General features: G+C 50.6%; 2 protein-coding genes across 12 annotated transcripts in view; both read right to left on the bottom strand.

Moving 5' to 3' along the window:
* LOC124046819 (dynactin subunit 1-like) overlaps positions 1–20,875 on the bottom strand; it is an 808,447-nt gene that overhangs the window by 585,884 nt on the left and 201,688 nt on the right. The gene's annotated exons all lie outside the window — the stretch shown is intronic.
* znf106a (zinc finger protein 106a) overlaps positions 1–20,875 on the bottom strand; it is a 43,987-nt gene that overhangs the window by 11,092 nt on the left and 12,020 nt on the right. For all 3 annotated transcript variants that reach the window (XM_046367572.1, XM_046367574.1, XM_046367573.1), the window contains exons 4-10: positions 17,125–17,319; positions 8,964–11,942; positions 5,664–6,220; positions 4,427–4,581; positions 3,983–4,043; positions 3,252–3,656; positions 2,313–3,153 (exon numbers count right to left, since the gene is read on the bottom strand). In XM_046367572.1, coding sequence (XP_046223528.1) covers positions 2,313–3,153; positions 3,252–3,656; positions 3,983–4,043; positions 4,427–4,581; positions 5,664–6,220; positions 8,964–11,942; positions 17,125–17,319 — 5,193 coding nt within the window. The remainder of the gene's footprint in view (positions 1–2,312; positions 3,154–3,251; positions 3,657–3,982; positions 4,044–4,426; positions 4,582–5,663; positions 6,221–8,963; positions 11,943–17,124; positions 17,320–20,875) is intronic.

The following is a 20,875-nucleotide window of genomic DNA, read 5'->3' as shown; positions in this document are numbered from 1 at the left end:
CCCTTTTAACCTAACCTATAGCCTTTTAACCTAACCTATAGCCTTTTAACCTAACCTATAGCCTTTTAACCTAACCTATAGCCTTTTAACCTAACCTATAGCCTAACTTATAGCCTAACCTATAGCCTAACCTATAGCCTTTTAACCTATGCTCAGATCAACTAAAATGAGCGGAAGCCTTTGTTAGTTAACTGTGGATCACCAACACCTCCTGTCAACTATAATACTGTTACAAGCAAAAGAGTTAGTCAAAACAGCCCTACTAAATTCCAAGACAAATACATCAACATCCTGGCACTTTTCAGAAATCACTTCCTATTTCTTCTCAAATAGATAAGACATTTTTCAAAAAAACATTTTGTTCTCCACATCTTGTTACTGGATTTTCAATGTCGTAGAAGCAATTTTATTTTCGAATAAACTTAAGTTAAGAATTTTAAAATGTAGAAAATAAAGACAAATGGCATGGACCTAATTATTGGAACCACGGAACTAGGACCTCATTATTGGCACCACGGAGCGAGGACCTCATTATTGGCACCACGGAGCGAGGACCTCATTATTGGCACCACGGAGCAAGGACCTCATTATTGGCACCACGGAGCAAGGACCTCATTATTGGCACCACGGAGCAAGGACCTCATTATTGGCACCACGGAGCAAGGACCTCATTATTGGCACCACGGAGCAAGGACCTCATTATTGGCACCACGGAGCAAGGACCTCATTATTGGCACCACGGAGCAAGGACCTCATTATTGGCACCACGGAGCAAGGACCTCATTATTGGCACCACGGAGCAAGGACCTCATTATTGGCACCACGGAGCAAGGACCTCATTATTGGCACCACGGAGCAAGGACCTCATTATTGGCACCACGGAGCAAGGACCTCATTATTGGCACCACGGAGCAAGGACCTCATTATTGGCACCACGGAGCAAGGACCTCATTATTGGCACCACGGAGCAAGGACCTCATTATTGGCACCACGGAGCAAGGACCTCATTATTGGCACCACGGAGCAAGGACCTCATTATTGGCACCACGGAGCAAGGACCTCATTATTGGCACCACGGAGCAAGGACCTCATTATTGGCACCACGGAGCAAGGACCTCATTATTGGCACCACGGAGCAAGGACCTCATTATTGGCACCACGGAGCAAGGACCTCATTATTGGCACCACGGAGCAAGGACCTCATTATTGGCACCACGGAGCAAGGACCTCATTATTGGCACCACGGAGCAAGGACCTCATTATTGGCACCACGGAGCAAGGACCTCATTATTGGCACCACGGAGCAAGGACCTCATTATTGGCACCACGGAGCAAGGACCTCATTATTGGCACCACGGAACTAGGACCTCATTATTGGCACCACGGAACTAGGACCTCATTATTGGCACCACGGAACTAGGACCTCATTATTGGCACCACGGAACTAGGACCTCATTATTGGCACCACGGAACTAGGACCTCATTATTGGCACCACGGAACTAGGACCTCATTATTGGCACCACGGAACTAGGACCTCCACAGCCTTTGGCCAAGATAACTGGAGACAAAAGCTTATTGTAAACCATCAATGAGCTTGCTGTGTGTCTTGCGTGCTCAGAGCACGGTAGCAAAGATTTTTTCTAACTAAGCCAAGATAGACCACAGCCTGTCGTTTCCAATGGGAAAAAATGAATCACAGTGGGTAGAACAAACAAGGAGGTAGAGCTGGGTGAGATACTATTGGTGTGTTCTAGCATGTATTTGCATATTTCCATTTGGGAACGCCTACTCTGTGAAGTGGGCGTGTACAATAACTCAATTCACCTTTGAACTCCTTCTAAACAACACCATTTAAAAAATAAATAAAAAAAGGGTGAAGTCTACAATACACAGTCCACTCTTAACAGTTCCTATAACTCTAATGGAGATCAAATGTTTCATCGATGAAAATAAGCGTCTGCTAAATGGCATATATATTATATATATTATTATATTATATTATAATGAGCAGAATGCCAGGCAGAATGTTGTAATTAGAGCAGTGTGATGCTGAAGGCGGTGCCAAGTTGCAGCAAGCTCACTGACGGCTACAAGAAGCGTTTGTCTGCAGTTATTTCAGCCAGTTTGTTTAACCAAGTACTAGACTAGCGGTACCAAAAATAAAATTGCTTCTGAAAATGTTGAAAATACAATAACACATTTTTATTATCATTTTAAAATTCAACTTATTTTAGAAGAAAAATAGGGAATTATCTGAGAAAAGTGTCAAGATGCCAATATATCTGTCCAGACCTGTACATATCACTCTCACCTCTTGGCTACAGAGCTACCATCCATCTCGCTTGTGGAGGTCACCTCATTGCAGGCCAGCTTCTGGGACTCCGTCTTCAGTGTGTCTGGGGTTGGGGGTGAGACAGCGGGCTGTGGCCGGGGGCAGATGTCCATGTCTCCATCCTCTGGGCCCGAGGTGTCAATGGTGACCACCTCACCTGGAGCTGCCTGGGGGAGCACGACCATCTCCAGAGAGGAGTCGGAGTCCTCCTGCCTCTCCTCGGGTCTCGTCGTGGCTGGAGACCCCGGTGGTCCTGGACACTCTCCCCTGTCCTCTGATGTTCCGGGCGGGCTGGACGTGGAGGAGGATGTGGTGACCTGGGGACGGCATCCGCCGTTGCGTTTCCTGCGGGTTCCGACGAGTCTGACGGGTCGGGAGAAGGTAGTCTCCGCCTCCAGTTCTGTGTCGCTGTTGTCAAGCTGTTGCTCCTCCCCCTTGGCCTTCCTCAGCACCCTCTTCTTCTTCAACTTCCTCACGCGCTTTATGGTCTTCACCTCCGCCTGAGGCGGCGCGTTGGACGGAGCGAGGGACAGAGGAAGGACGGGGGAGGTTTCTAGGTCCTGGATCCCAGCTCTGGAGCTCTTGCGGCTGGATGGGCCTGACAGTGGGGCTGGGTGGGGCTTGAAGTTACCCCTGTCTGCTGTGGTAACCTGAACACCCCTCTCTCCCGACTGGACCGGGCCTGGTGAACCTGCCGAGGGGTCCTTCCATTCTACACATGCTCCTACGGGTAGACCGCTGCCCTCTTGAGAGAGCTCTCTGCGGACTCTGTGACGCTCAGACTTCCTCCCTCGGACCGGTTGGCAGCTGGCGGCACAATCTAAGAAACGAGAGAACGGGAGAAACGGCAGATTAAATTCAGGCCATTTCTGAGTGAATGTTTACCAGTGTGTGTGTGTGTGTGGTGACAGGCCATACCTGCGTGAGGGGCTGTAGGGGTGGGCGTGGCTGTAAGGATGGGCGTGGGCGTGGCTGTAGGGATGGGCGTGGGCGTGGCTGTAGGGATGGGCGTGGGCTCTGTGGTGCTGTGAGAGCCGTGGTGGACGGTCACTGCGCTCTCCGCGTCCTCCGTCTTAGTGGTCACCCTACCAGGGGACAGGGGCTCCTGCTTGATAACTACTGACCGTGTGATAGGCTGGGGGTGGGTCTGGTGGCCAGGGGACAGGGAGGGGGGCGTGGAGCAGGGGGGGAGGTAGAGGGGAACCTGGTTGGGACTGGCGACAGGGGGTTCTGTTAGAGGCGAGAGCAGGGACAGGGGCATCTCTAAAGGCATCTCCTCTTCACAGCTCTTCACTCTGGGCAGGGAAAGGCTCTCAACACCACCTGAGACACACACCAAGAGTCAAAACAGAACATGTTAAAAGCCGTATTTTAAGGCATTACAAAAAAGGTTCATACATGCTTATAACAAGTTACCCATATTTCAGATAGTGAGAAAAGTCACATCCACACCAGACTTATTTAAAAAAAGAGCGAGTGCTCATTTAGTTTACAGCCTTGGTTTACAGCCTTGGTTTACAGCCTTGGTTTACAGCCTTGGTTTACAGCCTTGGTTTACAGCCTTGGTTTACAGCCTTGGTTTACAGCCTTGGTTTACAGCCTTGGTTTACAGCCTTGGTTTACAGCCTTGGTTTACAGCCTTGGTTTACCTTGTATCCCTTGGAGCAACTCAATACGCTTCCTTCTGAGAGTACTCATCTCCATGGAAACCTGAGAGACCATCAAAACAATAACACAATGTCAGGCCCAAGACTGTTTGGATGGGTTAAGTTCCTTATTATCATGTTGTCATCGTGGACTTCTGGGTAATTTCTGTCTGGGGTTCTACAGCTGTACCTTCCTCTTTCCTTTACCACATGATTGGGGGACACACACTGACAAGGACTTCCTGGTTGTCCCCAACAGCTCATACCACATGATGGGGGATACACACTGACAAGGACTTCCTGGTTGTCCCCAACAGCTCATACCACATGATGGGGGACACACAGTGACAAGGACTTCCTGGTTGTCCCTCAGGGATTAAGAATGTCACATTTGAACTGAAATGAATGTAATCTGACAGGACCAGTGTAGGCTGGGAGGTGTAGTACCTGCTGTTTGACCACTAGGAGGCGCTGGACCTCCATGTAGGCAGCCTGTAGAGCAGCCCTGGCCTGGATCAGGCTGTTGTCGATCCCTTGCAGAGACCGGCTCAGATCCTCCTCTCTCAGAGACACAGCAAGGAGATGGTCCACCTGTAGACGCTCTGAAGGACAATAAAATGATGGTTTAGTGAGTGACAAACGAATACCTGGCCTGAACAGTGACCATCTCATCTAGTATTATAGACACAGTTACTACGGTAACAGGATGTTCACCAGTGTCCTGCTGTCCTAGAGGAGTTACCATAGTGACAGTTACTACAGTAACAGGATGTTCACCAGTGTCCTGCTGTCCTAGAGGAGTTACCATAGTAACAGTTACTACAGTAACAGGATGTTCACCAGTGTCCTGCTGTCCTAGAGGAGTTACCATAGTAACAGTTACTACAGTAACAGGATGGTCACCAGTGTCCTGCTGTCCTAGAGGAGTTACCATAGTAACAGTTACTACAGTAACAGGATGTTCCCCTGGTGTCCTGCTGTCCTAGAGGGGTTACCATAGTAACAGTTACTACAGTAACAGGATGTTCCCCTGGTGTCCTGCTGTCCTAGAGGAGTTACCATAGTAACAGTTACTACAGTAACAGGATGTTCCCCTGGTGTCCTGCTGTCCTAGAGGGGTTACCATAGTAACAGTTACTACAGTAACAGGATGTTCACCAGTGTCCTGCTGTCCTAGAGGGGTTACTACAGTAACAGTTACTATAGTAACAGGATGTTCCCCTGGTGTCCTGCTGTCCTAGAGGGGTTACCATAGTAACAGTTACTACAGTAACAGGATGTTCACCAGTGTCCTGCTGTCCTAGAGGGGTTACTATAGTAACAGTTACTACAGTAACAGGATGTTCCCCTGGTGTCCTAGAAGGGTTACTATAGTAACAGGATGTTCCCCTGGTGTCCTGCTGTCCTAGAGGGGTTACCATAGTAACAGTTACTACAGTAACAGGATGTTCCCCTGGTGTCCTGCTGTCCTAGAGGGGTTACTACAGTAACAGTTACTACAGTAACAGGATGTTCCCCTGGTGTCCTAGAAGGGTTACTATAGTAACAGGATGTTCACCAGTGTCCTGCTGTCCTAGAGGGGTTACCATAGTAACAGTTACTATAGTAACAGGATGTTCACGGGTGTCCTGCTGTCCTAGAGGAGTTACCATAGTAACAGTTACTATAGTAACAGGATGCTCACCTTTCTTGGACTTGACCTTCATTCGTTTACTCTTCCTCTCTGAATGAGGGATTTCAGGACATGCAATGTCCCCAGCTGCACGTCGTTTCATCCTGGCTCCCTGCGTGTCGGTCTGCTCCGTCCCCGAGCTGCTGTCCCCTATCACGGAGTCAGGTCTCGGCTCGACCCCTGGGGGCCCCTCTGGTAGTGGCCCCTGGACTTCTCTCTGTGCTCTGTCTTCACACGGTGTCGCCTCCACTTTAGGCTGCTGGGGGTCTCTGAAGGACGAGGAGCTTTGCTGGTCTGAGCTGCATCTCACTTCCCTTCCAGCCCCATCTCCGGGTGCCCGCTCTCCTGGCATCGCCTGACCAGGGGTCTGACCCCCGAAGAGAGAGGAGAGGTTGGCGGTCGAGCGGTCTGGAGCCACGCTACTCTCCGAGAGGCTGCGTTTGCGAGTAGTCACTGGGGCGAAGGCGGGTCCAGAGTCTCCGAGGCCGAAGAGGGTCTCCCACTGAAACCCCTCGGCCAGAGGAATGTCTTCCCCCTCCTGGTCACAGGACACCATCTCGATTCCAAACCTGATAAGACGAGACAGGATACATCTCATGTTCAGTCATCCATTACCACCAACTCCACATACATTTAACATGACTGACAGGACACATGTACTTTAAAAAAAGGTCCCGGATCTCTCTAAGTGCTTTTGTCATTGTCAAGCCAAACTATTTTTGGGGCATTATGGATTCCATAAGAGATGAGACAGACTGGCACCTAGCCTACTGTTAAAAGGCAAGGGGCTGTACACTCAGTGGCAAGTTTATTAGGTACACCATCTAGTACCGGCTCCGAATCCACCATTTGCCTCCAGAACATCCGGAATTATTCGAGGCATGGAACAAATTGCTCAATTGGTATCAAGGAGACTTAACGTGTGCCAGGAATAACATTCCCCACACCGTTACACCACCAGTCAGTACCGTTGACCCCAGGCAGGATGGACTGTTAGGAGGGGAACCCGGTTGTCTGCTTTCCGCGATGTCGTTCTGCACACCACTGTTAGGTACTGCGTTATTAGTGGTCTGTTTGTGGGCCGCCTGATTGGCTTGTACCGTTCTGGCCGTTCTCCTCGGACATTTCTCGTCAACGAGAGAGGACTTCCTGTTTCTTGTCGTTCTGCCCCTGAACAGGCAGTTTAACCCACTGTTCCTAGGCCGTCATTGAAAATAAGAATTTGTTCTTAACTGACTTGCCTAGTTAAATAAAAAAAGGTAAAATAAATAAATACGAGCTGTTTTCACCTACAGCTGACCGGATGTTGTTGTTTTTGTTGTCGCGCAGTCGTTCTCGATAAACCGTCGACACCCGTGCGTGATATGAGATACTGGATCTGACCCGCCAGGTACGTCGCTTAGGTCACTCGTTCTGCCCATTCTAACGTTCAATCAAACAGTAACTGAATGCCTCGATGCCTGCCTGCCTGCCTGCTTTATATTGCAAGCCAAGGCCACGAGACTCACTGTCCGTAGCAGCAAACCATTTCTGTGAAACGGGGTACCTAATAAACTGGCCACTGAGTATGTACCAAGCATCAGAGTAGCAGTGCTAATCTAGGATCAGGTACCCCAGGTATTATTTATTATTATTATCAGGTATTATTGAGTTGCACCCCCCCCCTCCCTTTTGCCCTCAGAACAGCCTTAATTCGTCGGGGTGTGGACTCTACAAGGTGTCGAAAGCGTTCCACAGGGATGCTGGCCCATGTGGACTCTACAAGGTGTCGAAAGCGTTCCACAGGGATGCTGGCCCATGTGGACTCTACAAGGTGTCGAAAGCGTTCCACAGGGAAGCTGGCCCATGTGGACTCTACAAGGTGTCGAAAGCGTTCCACAGGGATGCTGGCCCATGTGGACTCTACAAGGTGTCGAAAGCGTTCCACAGGGATGCTGGCCCATGTGGACTCTACAAGGTGTCGAAAGCGTTCCACAGGGATGCTGGCCCATGTGGACTCTACAAGGTGTCGAAAGCGTTCCACAGGGATGCTGGCCCATGTGGACTCTACAAGGTGTCGAAAGCGTTCCACAGGGATGCTGGCCCATGTGGACTCTACAAGGTGTCGAAAGCGTTCCACAGGGATGCTGGCCCCATGTTGACTCCAATGCTTCCCACAGTTGTGTCAAGTTGGCTAGATGTCCTTTGGGTGGGCGGACCATTCTTGATACACACAGGAAACTGTTGAGTGTGAAAACCCCAGCAGCGTTGCAGTTCTTGACACAAACCGGTGCGCCTGGCACCTACTACCATACCCCGTTCAAAAGACAATTAAATATGTTGTCTTCCCCGTTCACCCTCCGAATGGCACACAGACACAATCCATGTCTCTATTGTCTCAAGGTTCAAAAAGCCTACTTTAACCCGTCTCCTCCCCTTCATCTACGTGTCTCCTCCCCTTCATCTACGTGTCTCCTCCCCTTCATCTACGTGTCTCCTCCCCTTCATCTACGTGTCTCCTCCCCTTCATCTACGTGTCTCCTCCCCTTCATCTACGTGTCTCCTCCCCTTCATCTACGTGTCTCCTCCCCTTCATCTACGTGTCTCCTCCCCTTCATCTACGTGTCTCCTCCCCTTCATCTACGTGTCTCCTCCCCTTCATCTACGTGTCTCCTCCCCTTCATCTACGTGTCTCCTCCCCTTCATCTACGTGTCTCCTCCCCTTCATCTACGTGTCTCCTCCCCTTCATCTACGTGTCTCCTCCCCATTCATCTACGTGTCTCCTCCCCTTCATCTACGTGTCTCCTCCCCTTCATCTACGTGTCTCCCCCTTCATCTACGTGTCTCCCCCTTCATCTACGTGTCTCCCCCCTTCATCTACGTGTCTCCCCCTTCATCTACGTGTCTCCCCCTTCATCTACGTGTCTCCCCCCTTCATCTACGTGTCTCCCCCCTTCATCTACGTGTCTCCCCCTTCATCTACGTGTCTCCCCCCTTCATCTACGTGTCTCCCCCTTCATCTACGTGTCTCCCCCTTCATCTACGTGTCTCCCCCTTCATCTACGTGTCTCCCCCTTCATCTACGTGTCTCCCCCTTCATCTACATGTCTCCTCCCCTTCATCTACATGTCTCCTCCCCTTCATCTACACTGATTGAAGTGGATTTAACAGGTGACATCAATAAGGGATCATATCTTTCACCTGGATTCACCTGGTCAGTCTACGTCATGGAAAGAGCTCAGTGTATATTTCTATCTAAAAAGGCCAAACTGATCCTAGAGCAGAACTCCCACACCGAGATGCTGCAGGTAATTCTCCAGATGACCGCTCACCTGGGCATGCCTTTCCCCTGCTGCTGCTTCTTCCTGTGGACTTCCTGGTACACCTGGTCCCAGTTGACACAGCGTCGTGACCCCGACGAACTGATGAGCTGTCTTAACGTTGGCTTCAGCCCCATATCCTTCTCCGCATCCCCTCTCCTCGTCCCGCTCACGTTCCTAATCCGCCGGGCTATGTTCAGATTGGGCTCGTGGCTGCCGCTCTTGGTCTTGGAGCCAATGTGTCGGGTGAGGTCCCTCTTTAGGCCGAGGGGCAGGGTGGGTTTGGTCTGGGTGGAGCCTGAGGAGGGGTCAGAGGTCGTGTGGAGGTCAAGGTTAGGATCGATGGTTCTCAAGGGGTCACTGTCTGACCATAGCCCTGCGTCTGCTACTTCCATGGCCTCCTCTCCAGCCACCAGGCCCCTCGCCTCCTCCCTCTCCCCCACCGCCTCCTCCCTGGGAGAGAGAGAGAGCACAGCCCCCTCTGGGGACTCCATTGTGGAAGTGCTGACCTGGACAGACTGAACAGACAGGTGGTTGTCTGAGGGAGACGTCACAAACTCCATCATGGTCTCTAAAGGCTCAGTAGCAGCAGCTCTGTCCTCAGCTGGGTTAGCTCTGCTGCTAGCTCTGTCCTCAGCTGGGTTAGCTCTGCTGCTAGCTCTGTCCTCAACTGGGTTAGCTCTGCTGCTAGCTCTGTCCTCAGCTGGGTTAGCTCTGCTGCTAGCTCTGTCCTCAACTGGGTTAGCTCTGCTGCTAGCTCTGTCCTCAGCTGGGTTAGCTCTGCTGCTAGCTCTGCCCTCAGCTGGGTTAGCTCTGCTGCTAGCTCTGCCCTCAGCTGGGTTAGCTCTGCTGCTAGCTCTGCCCTCAGCTGGGTTAGCTCTGCTGCTAGCTCTGCCCTCAGCTGGGTTAGCTCTGCTGCTAGCTCTGCCCTCAGCTGGGTTAGCTCTGCTGCTAGCTCTGCCCTCAGCTGGGTTAGCTCTGCTGCTAGCTCTGTCCTCATCTGGGTTCGTAGCTCTGCTGCTAGCTAAGTCCTCAGCTGGGTTCGTCGCTCTGCTGCTAGCTCTGGTCTGTCTAGACGACTTCCCTCTCTTCTGTCTGTTGTCGTCTGCGACCGTAACGCCAGCAGAGCTCTCAACCGGTTGTTGTTCCTCGATGTGTAGCACCATCTTCCTCTCCTTTTTCTCCATCCTATGGTCGTTGGACACTGCCTTCTGTCCCTCGGTCCTGTTGTTAACAGCAGACAGCTCCACGGAGATCCTCTTGTCTAGCAGTGTCTCCTTGGCTCTCCTCAGCATCTCGGTCAGCAGCTGCTCCTGGTCCTGCTGGGGGGATTTTGATCCCTGCCTCCTCCCCAAATCCTGGCTTCTGTGTCTGGACAACCTAGGCTGGTCCGAGTCCTGGCTGGAGGCTCGGCTCAGCTGGGTCCTGGGGGTGGTAGAGGGGCTAGGGCTGGAGGCCCTACTGAGGTGGGTCTTGGGGCTGGGGGTTAGATTGAGGGTGGGGCTGGAGGCCCTACTGAGGTGGGTCTTGGGGCTGGAAGTTAGGTTGAGGGTGGGGCTGGAGGCCCTACTGAGGTGGGTCTTGGGGCTGGAAGTCAGGGTGGGGCTGGAGGCCCTACTGAGGTGGGTCTTGGGGCTGGAGGTTAGGTTGAGGGTGGGGCTGGAGGCCCTACTGAGGTGGGTCTTGGGGCTGGAAGTTAGGTTGAGGGTGGGGCTGGAGGCCCTACCCAGGTGGGTCTTGAGGCTGGTAGTCGAAGAGGAGGACAGGCCTTTCTCAAGGCACTCTGATGGTTTAGCTGCCCTCCGTCTGGTGGAGGTGGACCCAGAGGAAGAGGAGGTTTGTCTGTCTGTCCTCAAACTATTGCTGTTATCACTGCTACTGATCCTTGTAGAGATGTCTCTAAGCTTCCTGGGTTCCCTCCCTTCTACACTATGATCAGGAGACCTCTGCTGCTGGCCTGCTCGCAGGTCCTGTCTGGACTGAGTCGGCTTCAGACCCGAGGAGTGGTGGAGGTCCAGCGTTATGTCACGTCTGGGCCTCGGATCCACATCTCTGCCCTGGACCAAGGGGGTCTGGAAGGTTGGGGGAGGAGGAGGACCCTTTGGGTGCTTCTCTGAGGGGTGAGGATGAGGGTGGGTCTCCTTATGGGACGGATAAGGGGACCAGCGACAGGCCTTGTCGAGTTTAGGATTACTACCGAACGCCTTGGGCCCCATGCCACTTTTACGATCGTGATCGGCTCCCCCGGCTGGCCCTTCCTGGGCCATGTTCTGGTGTCCACCCTTCCGGCCGTCATCCTGCGGTTCGAAGCGAGCGTATCTGTGTAGCTGGTCGAAGGACCCGACCGGATCCAGCTGGTCGCTGGTGAAGTCCATCCTGTGAAGAGACTCCGTGCTGCTCGGCCCTTCAGTCATGACACGGTCAGCGAGCACACCGGGAAGTCCGTGACCCCCTCTGCTGCTGGCGTATAGACCGGTAGCACCTCCTCCTCCGCTGTTCTGCTGCCTGGGTTCCCTCCCTCCGCTCTGCTGCTGTGCTGGGGGATGGAGATACTCCTCCTGCTGCCATCTCTTATTGGTTCCCTCCCTGCTGTGCAGGCTGCCACTGCCTCTCTGTCCGGCGCTCCACTTGTAGACGTTGGGTGGTTCCTGGGCGTGCCAGGTGGCACTGCGGCCCTGTTTCCTGTCGTACCAGTTGAACCTGATGTCCTCCTGGGTCTCCCAGGGACCTCGACACCCGGCGGGGGTAGAACTGCAGTCCCAGCCCCCCTGCTCCTGCCAGGCGGGCCCCTTGCATTTTCGAGGTGGTGGTGGTGGTGGTGGAGGGGTTTTGTTGGGGTATCTCCAGTCCCACAACGCCCCCTTCTGGCAGAAGTACTGCCGTGCGTCACTCCACTTCTGGATCTGCTGCTGCCGTTTCCTACTCTCCTCTTCCTCTCTCCTCTTCTCCGCCTCCTCTCTGGCACGCTTCGCTGCAGCCTCCTCCTCCCTCCTGGAGACATGAGAGAAAACACACGTGTCAAAACCACTCACAGCTCCTGTTCATCTGACTGGCGTGCACTTTTAACACTGCAGTTCTACCGTCTGTCCTGAATCAGACCTAGTCTATGGAGCCTTCATGATATAACCTACTAACATCCTTCATAGACCTAGTCTATGGAGCCTTCATGATATAACCTACTAACATCATTCATAGACCTAGTCTACGGAGCCTTCATATATAACCTACTGTACCATCCTTCATATATAACCTACTGTACCATCCTTCATATATAACCTACTGTACCATCCTTCATATATAACCTACTGTAACATCCTTCATAGACCTAGTCTACGGAGCCTTCATATATAACCTACTGTACCATCCTTCATATATAACCTACTGTAACATCCTTCATATATAACCTACTGTAACAGCCTTCATATATAACCTACTGTACCATCCTTCATATATAACCTACTGTACCATCCTTCATATATAACCTACTGTACCATCCTTCATATATAACCTACTGTAACAGCCTTCATATATAACCTACTGTACCATCCTTCATAGACCTAGTCTACGGAGCCTTCATGATATAACTACACACCACAAGCTACTCATTTATCTGACTACACACAAACTATTCTATTAATCTGACTACACACAACAAACTATTCTATTAATCTGACTACACACCAAAAACATTATTGTGTGCACGTAACCATACAAATCGTGACATTTGAAAGTCTGCCTAGCAACAATATCTATTTCCCCCAGTGGTCTGCTGAGTTTTGGCACGGCCCTCCTTGTGCCCCTGGGGTTGAATTCCAAACAGCACCCTACTTCCTTTGACCAGGTTCCAGTGCACTATAAAGAATAACGTGGCATTTGGGACAGGCTCCTGCCCAGAGTGTTAGAACTCCACGAGGTCTGCGGCCCGGGCATAAGGTCTGTCATATGACAAGGGGACAGCTGCAAGCCCTCTGCTGCTGGTGACAATCATCACACACACACACACACACACACACACACACACACACACACACACACACACACACACACACACACACACACACACACACACACACACACACACACACACACACACACACACACACACACACACACACACACACACACTACTGTTCTAGTTGGACAAGCCTCAAACATCCATCTTAAGACCCATCTCAGTTTCCACTGAAAGCGCTTCCTTTAACATAGGGCAGGGTTCCCAACTGGTGGCCCACGGCCCGATTTTGGCCCACGGGTGGTTTTATTTTAGTTTTCTGAGCCCCCCAAAAAATGTAAAGACTAAAAAACACCAGGAAACCAGCTCCAAGTGATTTGAATTTTGGAAATGTGTTTCCTAAGTATTCACACACATAATTAGCTTGTGGTGTAGAGATACTCTCAATGATACTCTTAACCTGGCCCGATGACTCCTGGCTGTCCCCAGTCCATCTGGCCGTGCTGCTGCTCCAGTCTCAACTGTTCTGCCTGCGGCTATGGAACCCTGACCTGTTCACTGGATGTGCTTCCTGTCCCAGACCTGCTGTTTTCAACGCTCTAGAGACAGCAGGTGTGGTAGAGATACTCTTAATGATCGGCTATGAAAAGCAACCTGTCATTTACTCCTGAGGTGCTGACCTGTTGCACCCTCGACAACCACTGTGATTATTATTATCTGACCCTGCTGGTCATTTATGAACATTTGAACATCTTGGCCATGTTCTGTTATAATCTCCACCCAGCACAGCCAGAAGAGGACTGGCCACCCCTCATAGCCTGGTTCCTCTCTAGGTTTCTTCCTAGGTTTTGGCCTTTCTAGGGAGTTTTTCCTAGCCAACGTGCTTCTACACCTGCATTGCTTGCTGTTTGGGGTTTTAGTCTGGGTTTCTGTACAGCACTTTGAGATATCAGCTGATGTACGAAGGGCTTTATAAATAAAATTTGATTTGATAATTAAAGACACAAGTGATCATATACAAACGTAAGCAAGATATGAAATTATGTTTTATTCAAATATTATATCTGTTTGGGATTCTTGCTGTCGATTTGCAGTTGACTAATTAGTCTTTTTGTAATTATAATATAATAATAATAATATATGCCATTTAGCAGACGCTTTTATCCAAAGCGACTTACAGTCATGTGTGCATACATTCTACGTATGGGTGGTCCCGGGAATCAAACCCACTACCCTGGCGTTACAAGCGCCATGCTCTACCAACTGAGCTACAGAAGGACTATGTTCCGGAACCCCCCTCCATCCGCTCAAGAATTACGTTGATGATCCCTGGCCTACGGCTTAGTCTTTCAATGCTATGTGGAAACTGTGCCACATAATATTTAGGACAGATATACAGGTCAAAGGTCAATAACATGTAGGTCAGATATACAGGTCAAAGGTCAATAACACGTAGGTCAAATATACAGGTCAAAGGTCAATGGAAGGCTGGTGTGTTTTCCAACTGAACGTCCTACCACCACTATCTGTGACTCAGACCTCTCTTCAGAAAGATTAAGCCCGTGATCCTGGCAGCCCGTGATCCTGGCAGACAGTGATCCTGGCAGACAGTGATCCTGGCAGACAGTGATCCTGGCAGACAGTGATCCTGGCAGACAGTGATCCTGGCAGACAGTGATCCTGGCAGACCGTGATCGTGGCTGCAGAGTTTCTGGTGCAATGCAGATACTGAGTGACACAGCATACATTCTTATAGGTAGCATTCAGTGCTATTATTATGTATCAATATTATCAATATCGAAAATGATCACATCAATATCTTTATAATCAGATATCATTATCATCCATTACTAAGTTGAGATGCCCCAAAACCAACTATATATGTCCCACTCCTACACACGAGGACAGTGTCCCACTCCTACACACGAGGACAGTGAGAGGACAGTGTCCCACTCCTACACACGAGGACAGTGAGAGGACAGTGTCCCACTCCTACACACGAGGACAGTGTCCCACTCCTACACACGAGGACAGTGAGAGGACAGTGTCCCACTCCTACACACGGGGACGGTGTCCCACTCCTACACACGGGGACGGTGTCCCACTCCTACACACGGGGACAGTGTCCCACTCCTACACACGGGGACAGTGTCCCACTCCTACACACGGGGACGGTGTCCCACTCCTACACACGGGGACGGTGTCCCACTCCTACACACGGGGACGGTGTCCCACTCCTACACACGGGGACGGTGTCCCACTCCTACACACGGGGACGGTGTCCCACTCCTACACACGGGGACGGTGTCCCACTCCTACACACGGGGACGGTGTCCCACTCCTACACACGGGGACGGTGTCCCACTCCTACACACGGGGACGGTGTCCCACTCCTACACACGGGGACGGTGTCCCACTCCTACACACGGGGACGGTGTCCCACTCCTACACACGGGGACGGTGTCCCACTCCTACACACGGGGACGGTGTCCCACTCCTACACATGAGGCCAGTGAGAGGACGGATTCCCACTCCTATACATGAGGCCAGTGAGAGGACGGATTCCCACTCCTATACATGAGGCCAGTGAGAGGACGGTGTCCCACTCCTATACATGAGGCCAGTGAGAGGACGGATTCCCACTCCTATACATGAGGCCAGTGAGAGGACCCACTCCTATACATGAGGCCAGTGAGAGGACGGATTCCCACTCCTCCATGAGGCCAGTGAGAGGACGGATTCCCACTCCTATACATGAGGCCAGTGAGAGGATGGTTTCCCACTCCTATACATGAGGCCAGTGAGAGGACGGATTCCCACTCCTATACATGAGGCCAGTGAGAGGACGGATTCCCACTCCTATACATGAGGCCAGTGAGAGGACGGTGTCCCACTCCTATACATGAGGCCAGTGAGAGGACGGATTCCCACTCCTATACATGAGGCCAGTGAGAGGACGGATTCCCACTCCTATACATGAGGCCAGTGAGAGGACGGATTCCCACTCCTATACATGAGGCCAGTGAGAGGACGGATTCCCACTCCTATACATGAGGCCAGTGAGAGGATGGTTTCCCACTCCTATACATGAGGCCAGTGAGAGGATGGTTTCCCACTCCTATACATGAGGCCAGTGAGAGGATGGTTTCCCACTCCTATACATGAGGCCAGTGAGAGGATGGTTTCCCACTCCTATACATGAGGACAGTGAGAGGACGGATTCCCACTCCTATACATGAGGCCAGTGAGAGGATGGTTTCCCACTCCTATACATGAGGCCAGTGAGAGGATGCTGTCCCACTCCTATACATGAGGCCAGTGAGAGCATGGTTTCTGTGAACACTCTTTCTAGAAGCGACATGATGTGGAATGTGATCAAGCTGGAGTGAGTGAGAGGGTGCTGTGACTGTAATGCTTTTTTTAGTATGTAACCCTGACACACGACCCCTCCCTCCCTCTCTCTCTCTCTGACCTGGACTCCCTGACACACGACCCCTCCCTCCCTCCCTCCCTCTCTCTGCCCCTCCCTCCCTGACACACGACCCCTCCCTCCCTCCCTCTCTCTCTGACCTGGACTCCCTGACACACGACCCCTCCCTCCCTCTCTCTCTCTGCCCCTCCCTCACTCCCTCTCTCTCTCTGCCCCTCCCTCCCTGACACACGACCCCTCCCTCCCTCTCTCTCTCTGCCCCTCCCTCACTCCCTCTCTCTCTCTGCCCCTCCCTCCCTGACACACAACCCCTCCCTTCCCAGCCCTGGGCTCTAAAAGCAGCAACCATAGAGATTTTTTTTTAAACGAGGTCTCATCTTTGTAACGGTGCCATTTTATGGCGTCTGTGACAGGACGATGCCTTATATCCCATCTAGAGTCCTCTGTCTACGTCTATGAGCAGCAGTATGGTTCACGTCACAGCTAAAAGAGAAGAGTGACCCAAAACCATGACACCTAATATGTGACTATACATGGTCCACTAGTCCAGACACACAGACCAAACATCATGATAAACATCGTGATAATTAACATTATGATCAGACCATTGAGAGAAGTTCTCAGCTCTCGTTCTACTAAAGGGGGGTTTCCCCCAACACAGGAACACACGTTCTCTATTCAAAAATCATCAAGAGTTTAGCAGACAGACAAACAAATTCACGAGAGAAGAAGAAGAATGAGAGAAGAAGAAGAAAATAAAGAAGCAACCCCCCCCCCCCTCTCTCTCTTACCTGATCACTTCCTTCCGGGTCTCGATCAGTTTGATCAGATCCTTGTCGAAGTACTCCTCTTCCTGGTCGTTCCCGGCACCCTCGCGTTCCGCCGTCTCCACGCGCTGCTTGTGCACCCTGCTGGATATGTGGTCGGCGTAGTCCGTTAGACTCACCACGGTCACCCGGCACACCGGGCACTCGTGGCCACAGTCCCTGGGGAGGGAAGGGGACAGCGGGCGCTCAATAACCCCCTCTGGCATGGTGATATGCGCTTCTAGTCACAACTGGTCTGGTCTCCCTGTTCGTCTGCAGAGCACTTGGACAATACTGGCAGCTCTAGGTTTAAGGAATTATTCAAAAAAAATTTAAAGGAAAGGAAATGTAAATGAAAGGAGAGTACTCAACAATCCTTTTAAGATAAAACACTCTTCCTGTTTCTTTGGTTCTTCAGAGATCAGGAGGCAAAAATCACATGTTATTTTCGGTCGTTTTAAGACTTAAAAAAAAAAAAAAAAGTTAAGATCAGCTGGTTAAGTCTTCGTGAACATCTTCGAGGCTTCTAGTTGTTTCCAGCGGGCCGGTGGCGGCAGTTTTGGCGGGGGATGGGAGGCTCGTGTGTCGTCGGTAACAACGGTAACATTTACACACTACACAGCCATCCAGGCGGCTGGCGGAGAAACGGTCAAGCGGTGGCCGACGTGGAGACAGGCAGGGAGGGACGGCTGCCTCGGCCTAGCACGCTGCTGCAGTCATGGTGGTAGCCCGCTGTGCTCAGCCAGCCTCTCTCTATTTCTGTTATGCACCTCAGATAACAACCCCCCCCTCCCACTTCATCCTACTGAATACCCAACTGTGGAGCTGCTTAGCCTGTGAACCAATCACGAGGCTGGTTGTAACCGGAGCCTTGGCCAAGTAACAGCTGTAGATAATTCACCACAGAAGTGTGCATCCTATATGGCACCCTAAAACGCTTTATAGTGCACTAGTGTTGATCAGAGCCCTCTATAGGGACTAGGGTTCTATTTAGGACACCTACACAAACCTCTCCCCCTGTGGAAGGGCTGAGAGGTACCGTGACCTCATTGGCTAGGGGGGTCAAACCTCTCAGAAACTGGCCTCCCTGACGTTCTGTTAACTCATTGATAAGGTTCGGTGGGGGGGGACGGGGGGTTGATTTAGAAGTGTACTGTTTTGTCTTGTGCAAAAGTACAAAGGGCACAATGACCCCCCCCCCCCTCTCAAAAAAACAATGGATTGAATAATGTAATCAGTGAATCAATACTAGCTATATCTTTACATATAGTCTCATCAAAATGTGTTTTTCATAGGTTTGCAATTCTCACTTGATAAAAAACAAAGTGGGGGGGGGTAATGTCTGCATATCCATTTTACTGACAATGACAATACTGACAATATTTTAAAGTCATAAGAAAGAGTTACATCTCAACTAGACTAGGAACTCATGATAATATAATATTCCCCTAGATGTTAGTTAAGAGCCTCTCCTCCCCCTAGATGTTAGTTAAGAGCCTCTCCTTTCCCCCCTAGATGTTAGTTAAGAGCCTCTCCTTTCCCCTAGATGTTAGTTAAGAGCCTCTCCTCCCCCTAGATGTTAGTTAAGAGCCTCTCCTCCCCCTAGATGTTAGTTAAGAGCCTCTCCTTTCCCCTAGATGTTAGTTAAGAGCCTCTCCTTTCCCCTAGATGTTAGTTAAGAGCCTCTCCTTTCCCCTAGATGTTAGTTAAGAGCCTCTCCTTTCCCCTAGATGTTAGTTAAGAGCCTCTCCTTTCCCCTAGATGTTAGTTAAGAGCCTCTCCTTTCCCCTAGATGTTAGTTAAGAGCCTCTCCTCTCCCCTAGATGTTAGTTAAGAGCCTCTCCTCCCCCTAGATGTTAGTTAAGAGCCTCTCCTCCCCCTAGATGTTAGTTAAGAGCCTCTCCCCCTAGATGTTAGTTAAGAGCCCCCTCCCCCTAGATGTTAGTTAAGAGCCTCTCCTCCCCCTAGATGTTAGTTAAGAGCCTCTCCTCCCCCCTAGATGTTAGTTAAGAGCCTCTCCTTTCCCCTAGATGTTAGTTAAGAGCCTCTCCTTTCCCCTAGATGTTAGTTAAGAGCCTCTCCTCCCCTAGATGTTAGTTAAGAGCCTCTCCTCCCCCTAGATGTTAGTTAAGAGCCTCTCCTCCCCCTAGATGTTAGTTAAGAGCCTCTCCTTTCCCCTAGATGTTAGTTAAGAGCCTCTCCTTTCCCCTAGATGTTAGTTAAGAGCCTCTCCTTTCCCCTAGATGTTAGTTAAGAGCCTCTCCTTTCCCCTAGATGTTAGTTAAGAGCCTCTCCTTTCCCCTAGATGTTAGTTAAGAGCCTCTCCTTTCCCCTAGATGTTAGTTAAGAGCCTCTCCTTTCCCCTAGATGTTAGTTAAGAGCCTCTCCTTTCCCTAGATGTTAGTTAAGAGCCTCTCCTTTCCCTAGATGTTAGTTAAGAGCCTCTCCTTTCCCCTAGATGTTAGTTAAGAGCCTCTCCTTTCCCCTAGATGTTAGTTAAGAGCCTCTCCTTTCCCTAGATGTTAGTTAAGAGCCTCTCCTTTCCCCTAGATGTTAGTTAAGAGCCTCTTCTTTCCCTAGATGTTAGTTAAGAGCCTCTCCTCCCCCTAGATGTTAGTTAAGAGCCTCTCCTCCCCCCTAGATGTTAGTTAAGAGCCTCTCCTCCCCCCTAGATGTTAGTTAAGAGCCTCTTCTTTCCCCTAGATGTTAGTTAAGAGCCTCTTCTTTCCCCTAGATGTTAGTTAAGAGCCTCTTCTTTCCCCTAGATGTTAGTCAACCTCCTTTCCCCTAGATGTTAGTTAAGAGCCTCCCCCCTAGATGTTAGTTAAGAGCCTCTCCTCCCCCTAGATGTTAGTTAAGAGCCTCTACTTTCCCCTAGATGTTAGTTAAGAGCCCCCCCCCCTAGATGTTAGTTAAGAGCCTCTCCTCCCCCTAGATGTTAGTTAAGAGCCTCTACTTTCCCTAGATGTTAGTTAAGAGCCTCTCCTTTCCCTAGATGTTAGTCAACCTCCTTTCCCCTAGATGTTAGTTAAGAGCCTCCCCCCTAGATGTTAGTTAAGAGCCTCTCCTCCCCTAGATGTTAGTTAAGAGCCTCTACTTTCCCCTAGATGTTAGTTAAGAGCCTCTCCTCCCCCCTAGATGTTAGTTAAGAGCCTCTACTTTCCCCTAGATGTTAGTTAAGAGCCTCTACTTTCCCCTAGATGTTAGTTAAGAGCCTCTCCTCCCCCCTAGATGTTAGTTAAGAGCCTCTACTTTCCCCTAGATGTTAGTTAAGAGCCTCTCCTTTCCCCTAGATGTTAGTCAACCTCCTTTCCCCTAGATGTTAGTTAAGAGCCTCTACTTTCCCCTAGATGTTAGTTAAGAGCCTCTCCTCCCCCCTAGATGTTAGTTAAGAGCCTCTACTTTCCCCTAGATGTTAGTTAAGAGCCTCTCCTCCCCCTAGATGTTAGTTAAGAGCCTCTACTTTCCCCTAGATGTTAGTTAAGAGCCTCTCCTCTCCCCTAGATGTTAGTTAAGAGCCTCTCCTTTCCCCTGCGGTCACATATTTCAGTAATCTCCAGGACAGTCACTTGAAATAGTTGCAGAGTGCCGACTGCGTCCCACATGACAACCCGTCTCCCATTTAGTGCACTTCTTTTGACCAAGGCCTAAAGGATGCTAGTCAAAAGTGGTGCACTATGTAGGGAATAAGGTGCCATTAGGGATTTACCCGCAATCCGTCATTCCAGTCAGTTGG

The sequence above is a fragment of the Oncorhynchus gorbuscha genome, linkage group LG10 (assembly GCF_021184085.1).
Source record: "Oncorhynchus gorbuscha isolate QuinsamMale2020 ecotype Even-year linkage group LG10, OgorEven_v1.0, whole genome shotgun sequence".
Classification (NCBI taxonomy): domain Eukaryota; kingdom Metazoa; phylum Chordata; class Actinopteri; order Salmoniformes; family Salmonidae; genus Oncorhynchus; species Oncorhynchus gorbuscha.
The sequence above is the reverse complement of the archived record's forward strand: the minus strand, read 5'-3'. Positions and strand labels throughout refer to the sequence as shown.